At 43.2% G+C, this 13,706-nt stretch overlaps 4 protein-coding genes across 10 annotated transcripts in view; 3 read left to right on the forward strand and 1 right to left on the reverse strand.

Moving 5' to 3' along the window:
- LOC139560307 (UDP-N-acetylglucosamine transporter-like) overlaps window positions 1–2,866 on the forward strand; it is a 45,290-nt gene extending 42,424 nt beyond the window's left edge. Inside the window, exon 9 of one of the 2 annotated variants that reach the window (XR_011671908.1) lies at window positions 2,110–2,326. The gene's annotated coding sequence lies outside the window, so the exon portion shown is untranslated. Of the gene's footprint in view, window positions 1–2,109 lie in introns of both variants that reach the window. The other variant, XM_071376957.1, reaches the window with a different exon arrangement.
- LOC139560308 (UMP-CMP kinase-like) overlaps window positions 1–13,706 on the forward strand; it is a 64,391-nt gene that overhangs the window by 42,561 nt on the left and 8,124 nt on the right. Inside the window, exon 2 of one of the 4 annotated variants that reach the window (XM_071376961.1) lies at window positions 10,864–11,058. In XM_071376961.1, coding sequence (XP_071233062.1) covers window positions 10,864–11,058 — 195 coding nt within the window. Of the gene's footprint in view, window positions 1–5,608; window positions 5,717–10,573; window positions 11,059–13,706 lie in introns of those variants that run through there. The other 3 variants (XM_071376963.1, XM_071376962.1, XM_071376964.1) reach the window with 3 other exon arrangements.
- Window positions 16–5,252, reverse strand: LOC139560309 (protein FAM78B-like). Its single transcript, XM_071376965.1, has 3 exons — window positions 4,918–5,252; window positions 4,285–4,564; window positions 16–3,538 (listed from the first exon to the last, which is right to left on the reverse strand). The coding sequence occupies exons 1-3, from the start codon at window positions 5,250–5,252 to the stop codon at window positions 3,296–3,298; spliced, it is 858 nt and encodes a 285-aa protein (XP_071233066.1). The 3' UTR covers window positions 16–3,295.
- Window positions 6,391–10,134, forward strand: LOC139560310 (myb/SANT-like DNA-binding domain-containing protein 4). 3 transcript variants are annotated; one of them, XM_071376968.1, is made up of 11 exons: window positions 6,391–6,795; window positions 7,079–7,149; window positions 7,237–7,413; window positions 7,504–7,565; window positions 7,648–7,734; window positions 7,822–7,863; window positions 7,932–8,106; window positions 8,186–8,221; window positions 8,320–8,874; window positions 9,156–9,267; window positions 9,362–10,134. In XM_071376968.1, exons 1-7 carry the CDS (start codon window positions 6,638–6,640, stop codon window positions 8,097–8,099), a joined length of 765 nt encoding a protein of 254 aa, XP_071233069.1. In that variant the 5' UTR covers window positions 6,391–6,637; the 3' UTR covers window positions 8,100–8,106; window positions 8,186–8,221; window positions 8,320–8,874; window positions 9,156–9,267; window positions 9,362–10,134. The 3 variants fall into 3 exon arrangements, with proteins under 3 accessions (XP_071233069.1, XP_071233068.1, XP_071233067.1); XM_071376967.1 differs by having other exon boundaries at window positions 8,186–8,874; XM_071376966.1 differs by having other exon boundaries at window positions 7,932–8,874.

Consider the following 13,706-nt stretch of genomic DNA (forward strand, 5'->3'; position numbering starts at 1 on the left):
ATTGAAAAGCCAGTAGTATGTTTGTTTGTTTGTTTGTTTGTTTGTATGTATGTATGTATGTATGTATGTATGTATGTATGTGTGTATGTGTGTTGTTTCATCTAGGCATGAAATCACAAAGCAGGATTTATTGATGAGCAAAGAGGTAATAAATTGTGTGATGTTTCACAACAACTGGGTCATATTGGGCACCAAACGGAACAAAACAGGCTAAAGACAGGGTGGGACTGCCCAAATTTTTGTGTTGCAAAGCACCCTGCTATGTTGTGCCCTAATGAAAGCGACCCTGGTTCCTATGGTGTCGAGTTTAGACAAACCAAAACAGTCTCTATAACAACAGATCACTGAATATGTTTGGTGCCTAGTCAGAGGTGCATAAGCTGTGTTCATATATAATCTATTTTCATTTCTTTGTGTATCTAACATGGAAATAGCTTCCATCTTACCCAAGAATGAAAATTGTGAATGTGGCTAGAAAAATATTCAGTTTAATCAATGAACGGCAGCCATTTTGGGAAAATGACGAAGCCATCATTGTGAAAAATACCTCCATCCTGTGTTTCCTAATCATTTATCCACCTACAGTACCAGTCAAAAGTTTGGACACACCTACTCGTTCAAGGGTTTTTCTTTATTTTACTATTTTCTACATTGTAGAATAATAGTGAAGACATCAAATCTATGAAATAACACATATGGAATCATGTAGTTACCAAAAAAGTGTTAAACAAATCAAAATATATTTTATATTTGAGATTCTTCAAGTAGCCACCCTTTGCCATGATGACAGCTTTGCACACTCTTGGCATTCTCTCAATCAGCTTCATGAGGTAGTCACCTGGAATGCATTTCAATTAACAGGTGCGCCATGTTAAAAGTTAATTTGTGGAATTTCTTTCCTTCTTAATGCGTTTGAACCAATCGGTTGTGTTGTGACAAGGTAGGGTTGGTATACAGAAGATAGCCCTATTTGGCAAAATACCAAGTCCATATTATGGCAAGAACAACTCAAATAAGCAAAGAGAAATGACAGTCCATCATTACTTCAAGACATGAAGGTCAGTCAATATGGAAAATATCAAGAACTTTGAAAGTTTATTCAAGTGCAGACGCAAAAACCATCAAGCGCTATGATGAAACTGGCTCTCATGAGGACCGCCACAGGAAAGGAAGACCCAGAGTAACAGACACATCTCAACATCAAATGTTCAGAGGAGACTGCGTAAATCAGGCCTTCATGGTCGAATTGCTGCAAAGAAGCCACTACTAAAGGACACCAATAAGAAGAAGAGACTTGCTTGGGCCAAAAAACATGAGCAGTGGACATTAGACCGGTGAAAATCTGTCTTTTGGTCTGATGAGTCCAAATTTGAGATTTTTGGTTCCAACTGCCGTGTCTTTGTGAGACGCAGAGTAGGTGAACGGATGATCTCCGCATGTGTGGTTCCCACCATGAAGCATGGAGGAGGAGGTGTGGGCGTGCTTTGCTGGTGATACTCTCTGTGATTTATTTAGAATTCAAGGCATACTTAACCAGCATGGCTACCACAGAATTCTGCAGTGATACGCCATCCCATCTGGTTTGTGCTTAGTGGGACTATCATTTGTTTTTCAACAGGACAAGGACCCAAAACACACCTCCAGGCTGTGTAAGGGCTATTTGACCAATATGGAGAGTAATGGAGTGCTGTATCAGATGACCTGGCTTCCACAATGACCCGACCTCAACCCAATTGAGATGGTTTGGGATGAGTTGGACCGCAGAGTGAAGGAAAATCAGCCAACAAGTGCTCAGCATATGTGGTAACTCCTTCAAGAGTGTTGGAAAAGCCTTCCAGGTGAAGCTGGTTGAGAGAATGCCAAGAGTGTGCAAAGCTGCCATCAAGGCAAAGGGTGGCTACTTCAAAGAATCTCAAATATATTTTGATTTGTTTAACACTTTCTTGGTTACTACATGATTCTATGTGTTATTTCATAGTTTTGATGTCTTCATTATTAATTATTATTATTATTATTATTATTATAGAAAATAGTATAAAATAAAGAAAAACCCTTGCATGATTAGGTGTGTCCAAACTTCTGACTGGTACTTTTTATCTCACTCAACAGTCCCTATGTGTTTGCATAGTCTTGGAGTGGAGAGAAATTCCGGGATTGTGACATGTAGAGAGGAGAGAGGATGATGGAGTGATGAGAGGGAGAGAAATGGACAGACAGATGGGAAGGTGTGGACTGAACCTGGTGAGCAGCATAGATGGAGCGTGAATCATGTGACATTGTGTAATATGACAGGGACCCCTATGAATAAACCCAATACCAGACCAGTCTACTGCCTTAATAGTGTACTGTGGGACTATGGCCCAATCCCAAATAAACCCCTATCCCCTCACCCAAGACACTTTGAGTATATCGGAAAGGATTGTAAAGATAAGCAACATCGGTAGGGGCAAGGGTTGGTCTTAGACTTGGACATTCGTGTTTGTACGTGTAGATACTCAACTGACACCAGAAAACCCACACCTTTAACCCATCCATGTTCTATGTTTCTATGTGAATGGATAAACATGGCGTATTTCAATAAGACTACAATCAGCCCATTTCTTTGTAGAACTTTATGCCAAGTCGGTGTTCTTAATACAATCTGATTGATGTGAGTTGATCTTAAACTAACAGAAGATTTATATAATATGATTTGACTCATAATTAAATCTAATGATGTGTTCTTAAATGTTGTATGAGCGTTAAAGGCTGTTATATCCATAATTGGCACTGAGGAGATTTTCCAGCTTGCAGGATTTCATGGCCAATGTAAGAAGTTCCATTCAATATCCTTAATGTGATGAGCTTATATAAAATGGTATTCTTATTCCAGTCAAAGACCGTTTTCTTTCTCATGCAATAAGATCTACAGTAGGATGCAGTTCTGTGTTCAGTGCACCTCAATGAAACTTCGATAGCTCTGTCCCTTTCTGTAAAATGGATACAACTCTAATTCAGGACTGTGGCCGTTCAAAAACAGTCCTACTTAATCAAACGCTGATGCAGTGTTGAGCCTGCACCTGAAACCAGTCTAGCTCTGTACATTTCCGCTGTGCCAATTCCAATGCAGTCCAGTCCAGAGAAAATACCTACACTTTTTCACAATTTCTTATCATCCATTGAACCCTGACAGTAGAGGTGTGAGTGAAGAGCTGACATCTTGGCAAGATAACTCATAATTTCCCTGCTTTGTGATGGTCCACACTTCCTCATTACCATGAACCAATCACATCTCTCTTTCTCAGTCTTTTGGACCTTATTTGGGTGGTATGACCACTAGGGGCGCCCCTCTGCGGGGCCTCCACATCAGCACTTGGGCGTCGTTGGCATTGGGTCGTCCCAGGGCGTTGGAGAGGATTGGCTCCTGATAGTTGAGGATGTGGGGCTGCTCCTGGTGAGAACGGCCCACTAGGGAGGCCCGGGAGCCCAGGGGCATGTCAGGGTCCACGGCGATGTCCACCTGCATCCGCCACCGCACCGTCTGCAGCACAATGCGCTCCTGGGAAGTGAAAAAATTATATTCGTAAAAGTTAACTTGCATCACAGGAGGTTGGTGGCGCCTTAATTGGGGAGAACAGGCTTGTGGTAATGACTGGAGCGGCATCAGTGGAATGGTTTCAAATACATCAAACATGGTTTCCAGGTGTTTGATGCCATTCCATTTGCTCCGTTCTGGCTATTATTATGAGCCGTTCTCCTATCAGCAGCCTCCACTGAGTCTTGTATAGCAACTGTCATGTAATACGCTGCAGCCCAAAGAGCTTTACAGTTAGCACATAGAGAAGTGTTTCGCAATATGTAGCCTACATTAACTACCCCCGGCCCAAGGCTGCACTGGGCTAGGACAGAAATGAACAGCCCTGAGGGTACTCCAGGAACACCATAGAAAACACTAATTTAAAGCCTTAGTTCAGTCCATAATGTGTTTGTCAGATGTTTTCAGACCTCAAAGGTGGTCATATGTTGGGATGAGTCCACATTGCACACCATTTGTTGGGTTCATCAAACTAATTAGATGGTGCTAATTCTTCCCATGCATTTGGGATTGAGGAACGTATTGTTGGATCCATACAACTGATTGTGTGGGATGTGGATTTATCTCGAAATTAGACCACTTTAGAGGTTGGAAAACGACGGACAAACTTTGACTTTGAAGTGAACTATACCTTTTAAGATAATGAAACAAAAACTAAACAGAGCAGTTCATAAAGTCCAAGAAAGTCCATGTTCTGAAGCCTACAGTACCTTGGTGACAGAGTTGATGGCAACCAGCCAGGTGATGAAGCTCTGGTCTCGGGTGATGTGTGACAGCATGGCTGTGTTGCTGTTGCTGATGGGCACGGCCCAGGTCACACTGGGGTAGAAGTTGTCGTTCATGCTGACCGTGAGGCGCGACGGCTTGGACGTGGGGCCCGTGAGGGTGACTGTCTCGGTGGTGTTGCCGTACCAGGGGTAGCTGACCCCGTCCGAGTCGCTGATGGCCTTGACCCGGCCCTCGCGGAGCTCCGGTAACTCCCAGCTGGACCTGGGGTAGTGGACAAAGAGATTATATTATTATATCATATCTGGCTACAAAACAGTACAACAGTTTATGATAACGATACATTACAATAGCCTCGCTTAATGGACTATGTTAATAGTAGCCTAGAAAATGTACAGTTGCTAGAATTTCACTCATCCAACGGACACATATAGACAGAACAGCTCACATCATGTGACCGACTGGGTACCAAACCTGGATCGTCTGGCCAAGTGACTCAAGACATTAGCCCACTGAACTAAAGCCTATTGTGTGTGTGTGTGTGAGAGAGAGAGAGTGAGAAAGAGTCAGAGTCAGTCAGATTGAATGATTACTGATGGTGACAGCTCAGAACTTACATGCCAATGTCACCATAAGTATTGTAGAACTCCATTTGAGTACAAGCCTGGATCCAACCCACCACCCAGGTTTCATTGCGGGGCACTGGAGGCATTACGATCCCGGCGGAGGCCTTGAAATATGGTGTCTTATACCGCAGCACTATAGGCGAGTTCTCCTCTATCACCGTTGGGCACTGGTCAATGGAGGCCGATACCTCGTAGACTACAATGTTCTCCCTTCTAATGCGCGGCTTGCAGGAGATGCTCTGGATACAGCCCATGGTGCTGGCAAGTAGCAGAGTAAGCAGAACAAGAGACGGAGGGAGAAGACGATACCTGACCAGTATGTACATCAGTCCCTCTCGAATTCCAGCGAGCTTGTAAATCAAGATTAATATTTTAATTGCCCATCACTGATGCAGTCAAATGGCTTAAGAAAACGAAATAGGTTAATCATTTTGAATATAAACACAGAGCCAACATTCGAAATCAAATCAATACTGCAGTTGTTTTCAAGCATTTTTTCGCGCCGGGAAAATGGAACGTTAAGGACAAGGTAGGCGCAGAACGAAGAGTGGGGGGAAGGTACACTGAACAGCTCCCCCACCACCTTCCCCCGATATGACTGTTGAGTGCCGCACTGCCCTTGGTGCTTATCCCCAGAAACTGCAATTCGGCATCCCTCGGGCTGCTGCTTCCTCGCTTCGAGTCCGTCGCCCCCTTCCTTTTCGAGTCCACGCGTCCGGCTGCAGGTCGGTGCCCTTTGATCCTGCTCTTTCGGCTCGGCGTTGTCATGTCAGTGGCGACGGGACAGCAGGTGAGTCAATGGGGGTGTTGGGGTGCCTTTGTTTGGATGGCTTGCATAGCCCTGCTTTTGGTACGGCGCCCTCGCAGAAGATTGTCTTGGTCGGCACAACAAGAAGACTTTGGCTCATATCTTTCCTAAACCCGATGATAGTAGGCTAGTTATAGCCTAATAGTCTATATGAATCAACGAAACAGCGCGTGGCAGGCTATGGTGCCCTGTCGAGCCATGAACGCTAGGCTATTTCAATGTTTTCTTCTTGCCGTTCTTGAGATCAAGGATGAGGGAAACTCGCATCATGAATGGTGCATTATGAATGGTGAGAGAAAGCAGCCAGAGCTGCACAAACGTGCCCGGGACGTCGTGTGATACCCAGCCGCTCAGTTATCCCTTAAATGTTTTGGTGACACGAATCATCCATTTCTATCTCCGTCGACCGATTAACCATTATCCGTCCAACTCCCTCGCTTGGTAGAGCATCATTTAGTCGAGGTCGTTCGCTGTTCAGTTTGGCTAGGTGCTGATGCTGGGAGGATAGACAGCGACAACCAGTGAGGGAGAGGCGTACACCAGACCCCTGCGTTGAAAAAAACAAGTATATGGGCGTGGTTAACACCCCATGGACACTCCTGTGCTGCCATTGGTTGGCAATGTCAACAGTGGGAAGTGGTGTTGGCTATTGCGGACTTCCCACTGACGTTCCAACCAGGGGCCTGTTGCACAAAAGTAGAATTAAGACATCCGGGATAAATGACTCAGCTGAGCTCAATGAAGCCAAAACATGTGCGTCCAGGCTTAATTGGTTGCACAAAGACCAAGCCAGGATGAGCAGACACGGATTCATTAAGCCAGGTGAAACCAATCCTGGATAGGTGCGCGCTCACGGCTCACTCAAATAGACCCCGCCACAGATCACAGATTAACTGATTTACCATGGCAACTAGAGCCGCGTACTTTTCACCGTCGGAAGCACAAATCCTCATGGAGGCATACGAGGAGGTAAAAGATATAATTAAGAAGAAAGGCAACACCGCCACAGTGATAAAGCAAAGAGAAAAAGCGTGGCAAAGTATTGCAGACCGCCTGAATGCGTAAGTAGTGCACAATTACACACTCACCGCTCCGCTGAAACATCACAATTACAATTCAAATATTTAATTCACATCTCCAAAAATGCAGTTGTACTGTAATTATGAAACGGTTAAATTTTTAATTGAAATGCACTGCAGATATGAGTGAAATTGTGTAAAGTAACTCCATCACACTGTATAAAGCTATGATACATTTTTTGATATTTTTACTGAAAACAAGACAAAAATACCAAGTAATTTTTTGCAGTGTGACTCCATTAAATGTGTGTGTGTGTGTGTGTAGATTAAACATGAACGGGCCAAAACGGACATGGCAGCAGGTCAAAATCAAATACAAGAACATTCTGCAGAATGGTATGGTCCCTGACTAATATTTAACAAAGCACAAGCATATATTGTACCCAGAAGGTGCCTGCTCACACATTGTCTGTACTGTTTTAGCAGTGAAAAAGAATACCCACAGACAAGGCACGGGTGGTGGGTCACCAAAGGCTGACCTTACCCCAGCAGAGGACATGGCCTTGGAGCTAAATAAAGGCAGGCCCGTCTTAGAGGGGATCCCTGGGGGGAAAGAGACGAGCATAGGTTCCTCCCAAGATGCCACCCGCTTCATTCAAGGTATGTCCTTCCATCTCTACATGGGATACAACCACATTCATATTGAATCAATTTGGACTGTCTGACTTTGGTTTACCTATTGCCTTGCAGTGTCTGGCAGCACTGTGTTCCTGTTAGAGCCACCAGCACAAGCACCAGACGATGCTGATCCAGTGAGTACTCCATCAAAGGCATACTGTAGGCCTGGCATGTCTTGTCTACTAGCTTCAATATGAATCCGATTAAATGTGATAGGGTGAAGGCCCCAGTGCAGCAGCAACAGCACATGATGGAGACGATGATGAGGAGGAGACCATCTCTCTGGATTCCAGAAGGCATGAGGTATCATGTTAAGACTGTGAAAGTACTATTTACTCTACAATGGTGAGGAGTCCTCATCAAAATCAAAAAATCTAATTTCTTTTACAGGACCCAGATGCTATACAGTGGGAAAACCAGCCTGGCAACATAGTGCGTATTAATAAAAGGACACCACATCCTGCCAAATTCCAGCTGCGCTAATTGTATTGTGTTCACAGAGCTCACAAGCTATCAGAAAGTTGTATGGCAACCACCTCCGGCGCCAAATAGAACTGGCAGACATAGACATTCAGTACAAGAAGAAAAAGATGGAAAATCTTGCACTGGAGTCCGAAATAAAAAAGAGGACAATTAGGAAACTGGACCTTGAAATAAAAAAAACTTGAGAGGGAGGTGAGATATGCCTTCAATGTACACTGTATGCTAACTGTAACACAAATGTATTAATCATTATTTTTCTTTCCTCCCCCAGCTCCAAGAAGATGACACAGCTCAAAATAAAAATTAGGTATATTCTCGTAAAGTCAAGTGAGCCATGACATATGAGCTCTTATTGTGAGCACACAGGACGGTGGCATCTTTCTAAGGTTTTTTTTATTTTCCCAGCAATCAGTACAACCAAGTCATCGTTATAAGGCATCGCCCTCTTTTGCCCACCCCCCCAGCACCAGGTGTGGCCACTAGCCTATATGAAGGCCCAAAATTGTGTGTTCCTTTCTGCTCTGACAATGGCATGCCCATTCGTGCGAGATGTGATGGATGAAGAAGCACTTGTGCTGAGGAGAGCCTTCAGGCGAGAAAGGGTCTTCAGGGACCGGTTGGACCCACTGGCCTTCCCTGATGACCATCTATATGAAAGATACAGGTTTTCTGCAGATGGCATCAGGTATCTATGCAGACTACTGGGTCCCAGGATTAAGCACCGCACTGCACGGAGCCATGCACTGAGTGTGGAGCAAATGGTTTGTGTGGCCTTGCGCTTTTTTGCTAGTGGAGCCTTCCTGTACTCAGTGGGGGATGCAGAACAGCTGAACAAGGCCACAATTTGCCGCACAATAAGGAGTGTGTGTCTGGCTATCAAAGCATTAGCAGATGTCTTCATCTCCTTCCCTGGCCACAGAAGACTCTGTGACATCAAAGAGGAGTTCTATAGGATTGCAGGTAAGAGGATCTACAAATTACAGGACAACTGTTAACACATAGTAGGATACTCATTACTTTGTGTGACAGGTTTCCCCAATGTCATTGGTGCAGTGGACTGCACACACATAAGGATAAAAGCCCCCTCAGGTGCCCATGAGGCCGATTTTGTGAATAGGAAATCCTTTCACAGCATTAATGTTCAGGTGAACATAACTTTTTGATATTGTCCATTGACGAACACTCTGCATTGCCAGTGATGTGCATTGATTGGTGTAATATTCCTCATCTTATGATTTCAGATGGTCTGCAATGCTGACTGTGTGATCAGCAATGTTGTGGCAAAATGGCCTGGCTCAGTCCATGACTCCAGAATCTTTCGGGCCTCTGAAATCTATCAGTGCCTATCACAAGGTAAGCCACACAACCCCTATTTATAACCATCATGGCTGTGTCAAGAATATCACTGTGTTTATGAGGTAGTAATGATGAGATTTTGTGTTGACAGGTGAATTCTCTGGTGTGTTGCTGGGAGACAGGGGGTATGGCTGCCAGCCTTTTCTCCTGACACCTTTCACAGACCCCCAGGAAGCACAGCAGGCCTACAACCATGCCCATGCCAGGACCAGGGCCAGAGTTGAAATGACCTTTGGCCTCCTGAAGGCACGCTTTCACTGCCTTCACAAATTAAGGGTCAGCCCTGTTAGGGCATGTGATATTACTGTGGCTTGTGCTGTCCTCCACAATGTGGCCTGCCTGAGGAAGGAGAGGGCCCCCAGAGTGCCACCAGCCATGGACTGGGACAATCCGGCAATCTTCCCTGATGACGACAGTGGTCGGCTGCTGAGGGACCAATATGTGTTGAATTATTTTAGTTAGTATGTGTGCTTTCAATTTTGGTTAAATATGTCCTGCGGTGGCAGAGTAATTTGAGTTTTTTTGGGTTCGTTTTTTGACGAATTTGGCCTCTTATGATGTTTGTGCGGTATACTGTGTGTAATACAAGGCTGCAGGGAGGCTACTGCATCCATTCATTTGTCTGTTCAGTTGATGTGTATGGATTTGTCCTGCATTTATTTTAGTGTGCAGACATGCAGGGTGTGTTATATACAGACCTTTGAATGTGTATGTATCATTTTGTATAATATGCTTGGATTCTGTGCTTTCCATCTTGTAGAGTCACTGTGACTTCAGTTTCGAAAGGAGCTGATGGTTTACCTGCTTTGTTTTGTCCTTATTCAATAAAGGAACATAATGTTACACATTGTGTTTTTATATTCATATGGAATGTGTATTTGTTTATATGACAGAGTACTAGGGCCACACTGAAGAAAAAGGATAAAGTCATAAATTTATGAGGCTGGTTCTTTCTGCAGAAAAGCTACATATTGTTTTTACAGTTTTGATACTTATGACAATGTGATACTTAATATTCTGGCACATCAGCATGTCTTTGTTTATGAAACCATACTGAAGTACAATTTCACGAAATGCCCCACATCTGTCATTTTAACAACTGTCCTCCTTTAAAACAACTGGTTACAATATTATGACTTGTGTTTTTTTCCCCTCTGTGGCCCTAATATTCTATCATTTTATATATAGCCTTATAGTCTATGGGAAACTGTAAATTATCTAATGATAGCAACATCATCTAAAAATCATTTTTTATCCAAAATCATTGAAATTAATGATCACAAACGTTTAAATAATAACAGTGGGTCTAGTTATATGTGATAACAATGTATAGTGAGCAGTGAAATAACTATTGGTTTCCATTTGTGGTGACTGCTGACTGACATTAGGGATGAGATTAAATAGATCCTGGAATTTAGCCTGGTCTGGAGCAGGCTAGCTCCACAGAATAAATCTCCATGGTAATTTATACCATAACATATCCTCCTGCCCCCTATCCATCTTTAGTGCAACCGGATTACGGATCAATTGAGCCAGGATCACCAAGATATCCTGGCTTAATCCCTTATCCTAGTTTTGTGCAACAGGCCCCAGGTCTGCCGACTCCTGATCGGTTGTTGTTTTCGGTTTATGAGTTTCCGTTTATTGAGTAGCTTATCTGCGAAGTTGCGGAGCGTTGTGTACAGGGCTGCGACCGTCTCATTGATCGACATGAAGAAGGCGCAGGTTGTGTTTGTGCTAGGTGGGCCTGGCTCGGGCAAAGGAACCCAGTGCGTCAGAATCGTTGAGGTATGAGACGGTGAGAAAGAACCATGAAAAGGACCATGATCATTTGACAGGGCATTGAAGTGTGTTAGGAAAGAAACCACTAATACATTTGAGGGGGTTGTGGCAACTTCCGTCGAGTGGAGACCAGCTAAATGTATCAATGTATGTTAGCATAGCCACATATAGAAGAAGGAGCAGTTACCAGTATAACTATGCCAGGACCACACTAGCTAAATAACTATGAATAATAATTATATATTTTTCCCATCATTACACTTTCGACTAGCAAACTAGCTATGAATAAAAGGTTATACCTGAAAGAGTGGTATAGTAGCTGCTATTAATCCGTTCGCAGGGACTATAACTTCGATAAACAACCAGCAATAATCACAATCTATTGTTTGGGGTTTTTGTGTCAATTAGAACATGTTCATTTCTAGCTTATCTTTCTTAAAAATCAAAAGTTATTTAGCTGGCTAACTCATTCTGTTCTGTTTTGTAGTTTACCCCTCAGGAATTCAACGTGGGCTATAGTTCACCAACGAGAGACAGAGGCTAGCTAGCTTGTTATGTAAAACAGCAATGACTTCTATTCTAATCAGTAGCTAGTGTTTTCATGTCTTACATCCGTTGAGAAACGGATGGAATGTGTTTATGGGGGTCGGCTTCTAACTACATACAGAGTAGCCTATGCACTGCTATTGACGTCATGCAGATGTGTAGTGTACATCTTATCATGTTCAGCTGTCGTGCAATTCACTTTGTCAAGTTTTTTTTAAGCACCTGCTCTACCTCTCCAACCAACGGGGCCCTTGAACAGGGAGGCATGAGAAATCAAGGCAGATGTCTGTCTGGGTGGTGTTTTGCGTCAATAGATAAACTCAAGCAAAGATTTAGTGTCTACTACTGATATTCAGCAGGCCTCCTTTGGCTTTCTTCTGTGACAAGTTGTTTCATGTATTTGCCAAATACTTTGTGTGTTTTGACATATCAGGGATTGGCATTAAGGGTTGTCCTTATTTTCAGGCATGTGATCATAATCTTTTGGCAACCTAAAAGTTTTCCTGACGTGTCTTTAAGACCTTAATGTCAATCCCTGCCCTATATTCATAATTTAGGGCTGTGGCCAAATGAGTTTGAGCAAGCATCCTGTTCCAGCATGAAATAACACCAACTCACACATAGTGTCCATTCATTCAGCACAATAATAGTTAAAGCGCACTAGTGATGCTGTCTCGTCTCTCCCTAAACCCCTCCCCTGCTTTCAGTGTCAATGGAGCACAGCAACTCACTGTTGAACAATAACCATCTAGGCATAACACCACGTGACTCCTTTATGTTTATTCTCTGCTGAGGACATTGTTACTATTGCACTCCTTTTAAAGGATCTACATTACTCCCGGACAATTTCATTCTCATAACCCAATTGATTCCTTAACAAATTAGGCTAGCTAAATTGTTAGGAAAGATGTAATAGGGAGATTTAAGGTGACTAAAGTTCCTATTTAGATTAGAGTGATCAACAGAATTTGAATATATTTGTCCTTTCTGTAATACACATGATTTCCAGTGTTTGTGACACTGAAGGTGTGTGTTGATGGTCACTTGACTTGATGCTGAATGTTATGGATTATTCTCATATCTGTTGATAGTGGTTGACGCCAAATGGAATGTATAAGGACAGAGAACACACGGATTATTCACTGTTGTATTGTGTTGATGACATTCTGTGAACACTGTGTGATTCTGTAGCAGCTGACAGCACTGCCTTTAGTTTTGACTTCCTACAAGCCTCTGGGGCTGGTGTTTACAGAACATTTGGTGAACATTTGGTGCTGTCTGATTAGTATATAAGGGCCTGTCTCCAAGAGGCTGGTGTTTACAGAACATTTGGTGAACATTTGGTGCTGTCTGATTAGTATATAAGGGCCTGTCTCCATGAGGCTGGTGTTTACAGAACATTTGGTGAACATTTGGTGCTGTCTGATTAGTATATAAGGGCCTGTCTCCAAGAGGCTGGTGTTTACAGAACATTTGGTGAACATTTGGTGCTGTCTGATTAGTATATAAGGGCCTGTCTCCATGAGGCTGGTGTTTACAGAACATTTGGTGAACATTTGGTGCTGTCTGATTAGTATATAAGGGCCTGTCTCCAAGAGGCTGGTGTTTACAGAACATTTGGTGAACATTTGGTGCTGTCTGATTAGTATATAAGGGCCTGTCTCCATGAGGCTGGTGTTTACAGAACATTTGGTGAACATTTGGTGCTGTCTGATTAGTATATAAGGGCCTGTCTCCAAGAGGCTGGTGTTTACAGAACATTTGGTGAACATTTGGTGCTGTCTGATTAGTATATAAGGGCCTGTCTCCATGAGGCTGGTGTTTACAGAACATTTGGTGAACATTTGGTGCTGTCTGATTAGTATATAAGGGCCTGTCTCCAAGAGGCTGGTGTTTACAGAACATTTGGTGAACATTTGGTGCTGTCTCATTAGCATATACACTACCGATCAAAAGTTTTACAACACCTAACGTTACTCATTCAAGGGTTTTTCTCATTAAAGGGTGGCTATTTGAAGAATCTCAAATATAAAATATGTTTTGATTTGTTTAACACTTTTTGGTTACTACATGATTCCATGTGTTATTTCATAGTTTAGATGTCTTCA

Source organism: Salvelinus alpinus, chromosome 30, assembly GCF_045679555.1.
Source record: "Salvelinus alpinus chromosome 30, SLU_Salpinus.1, whole genome shotgun sequence".
NCBI classification, from domain to species: domain Eukaryota; kingdom Metazoa; phylum Chordata; class Actinopteri; order Salmoniformes; family Salmonidae; genus Salvelinus; species Salvelinus alpinus.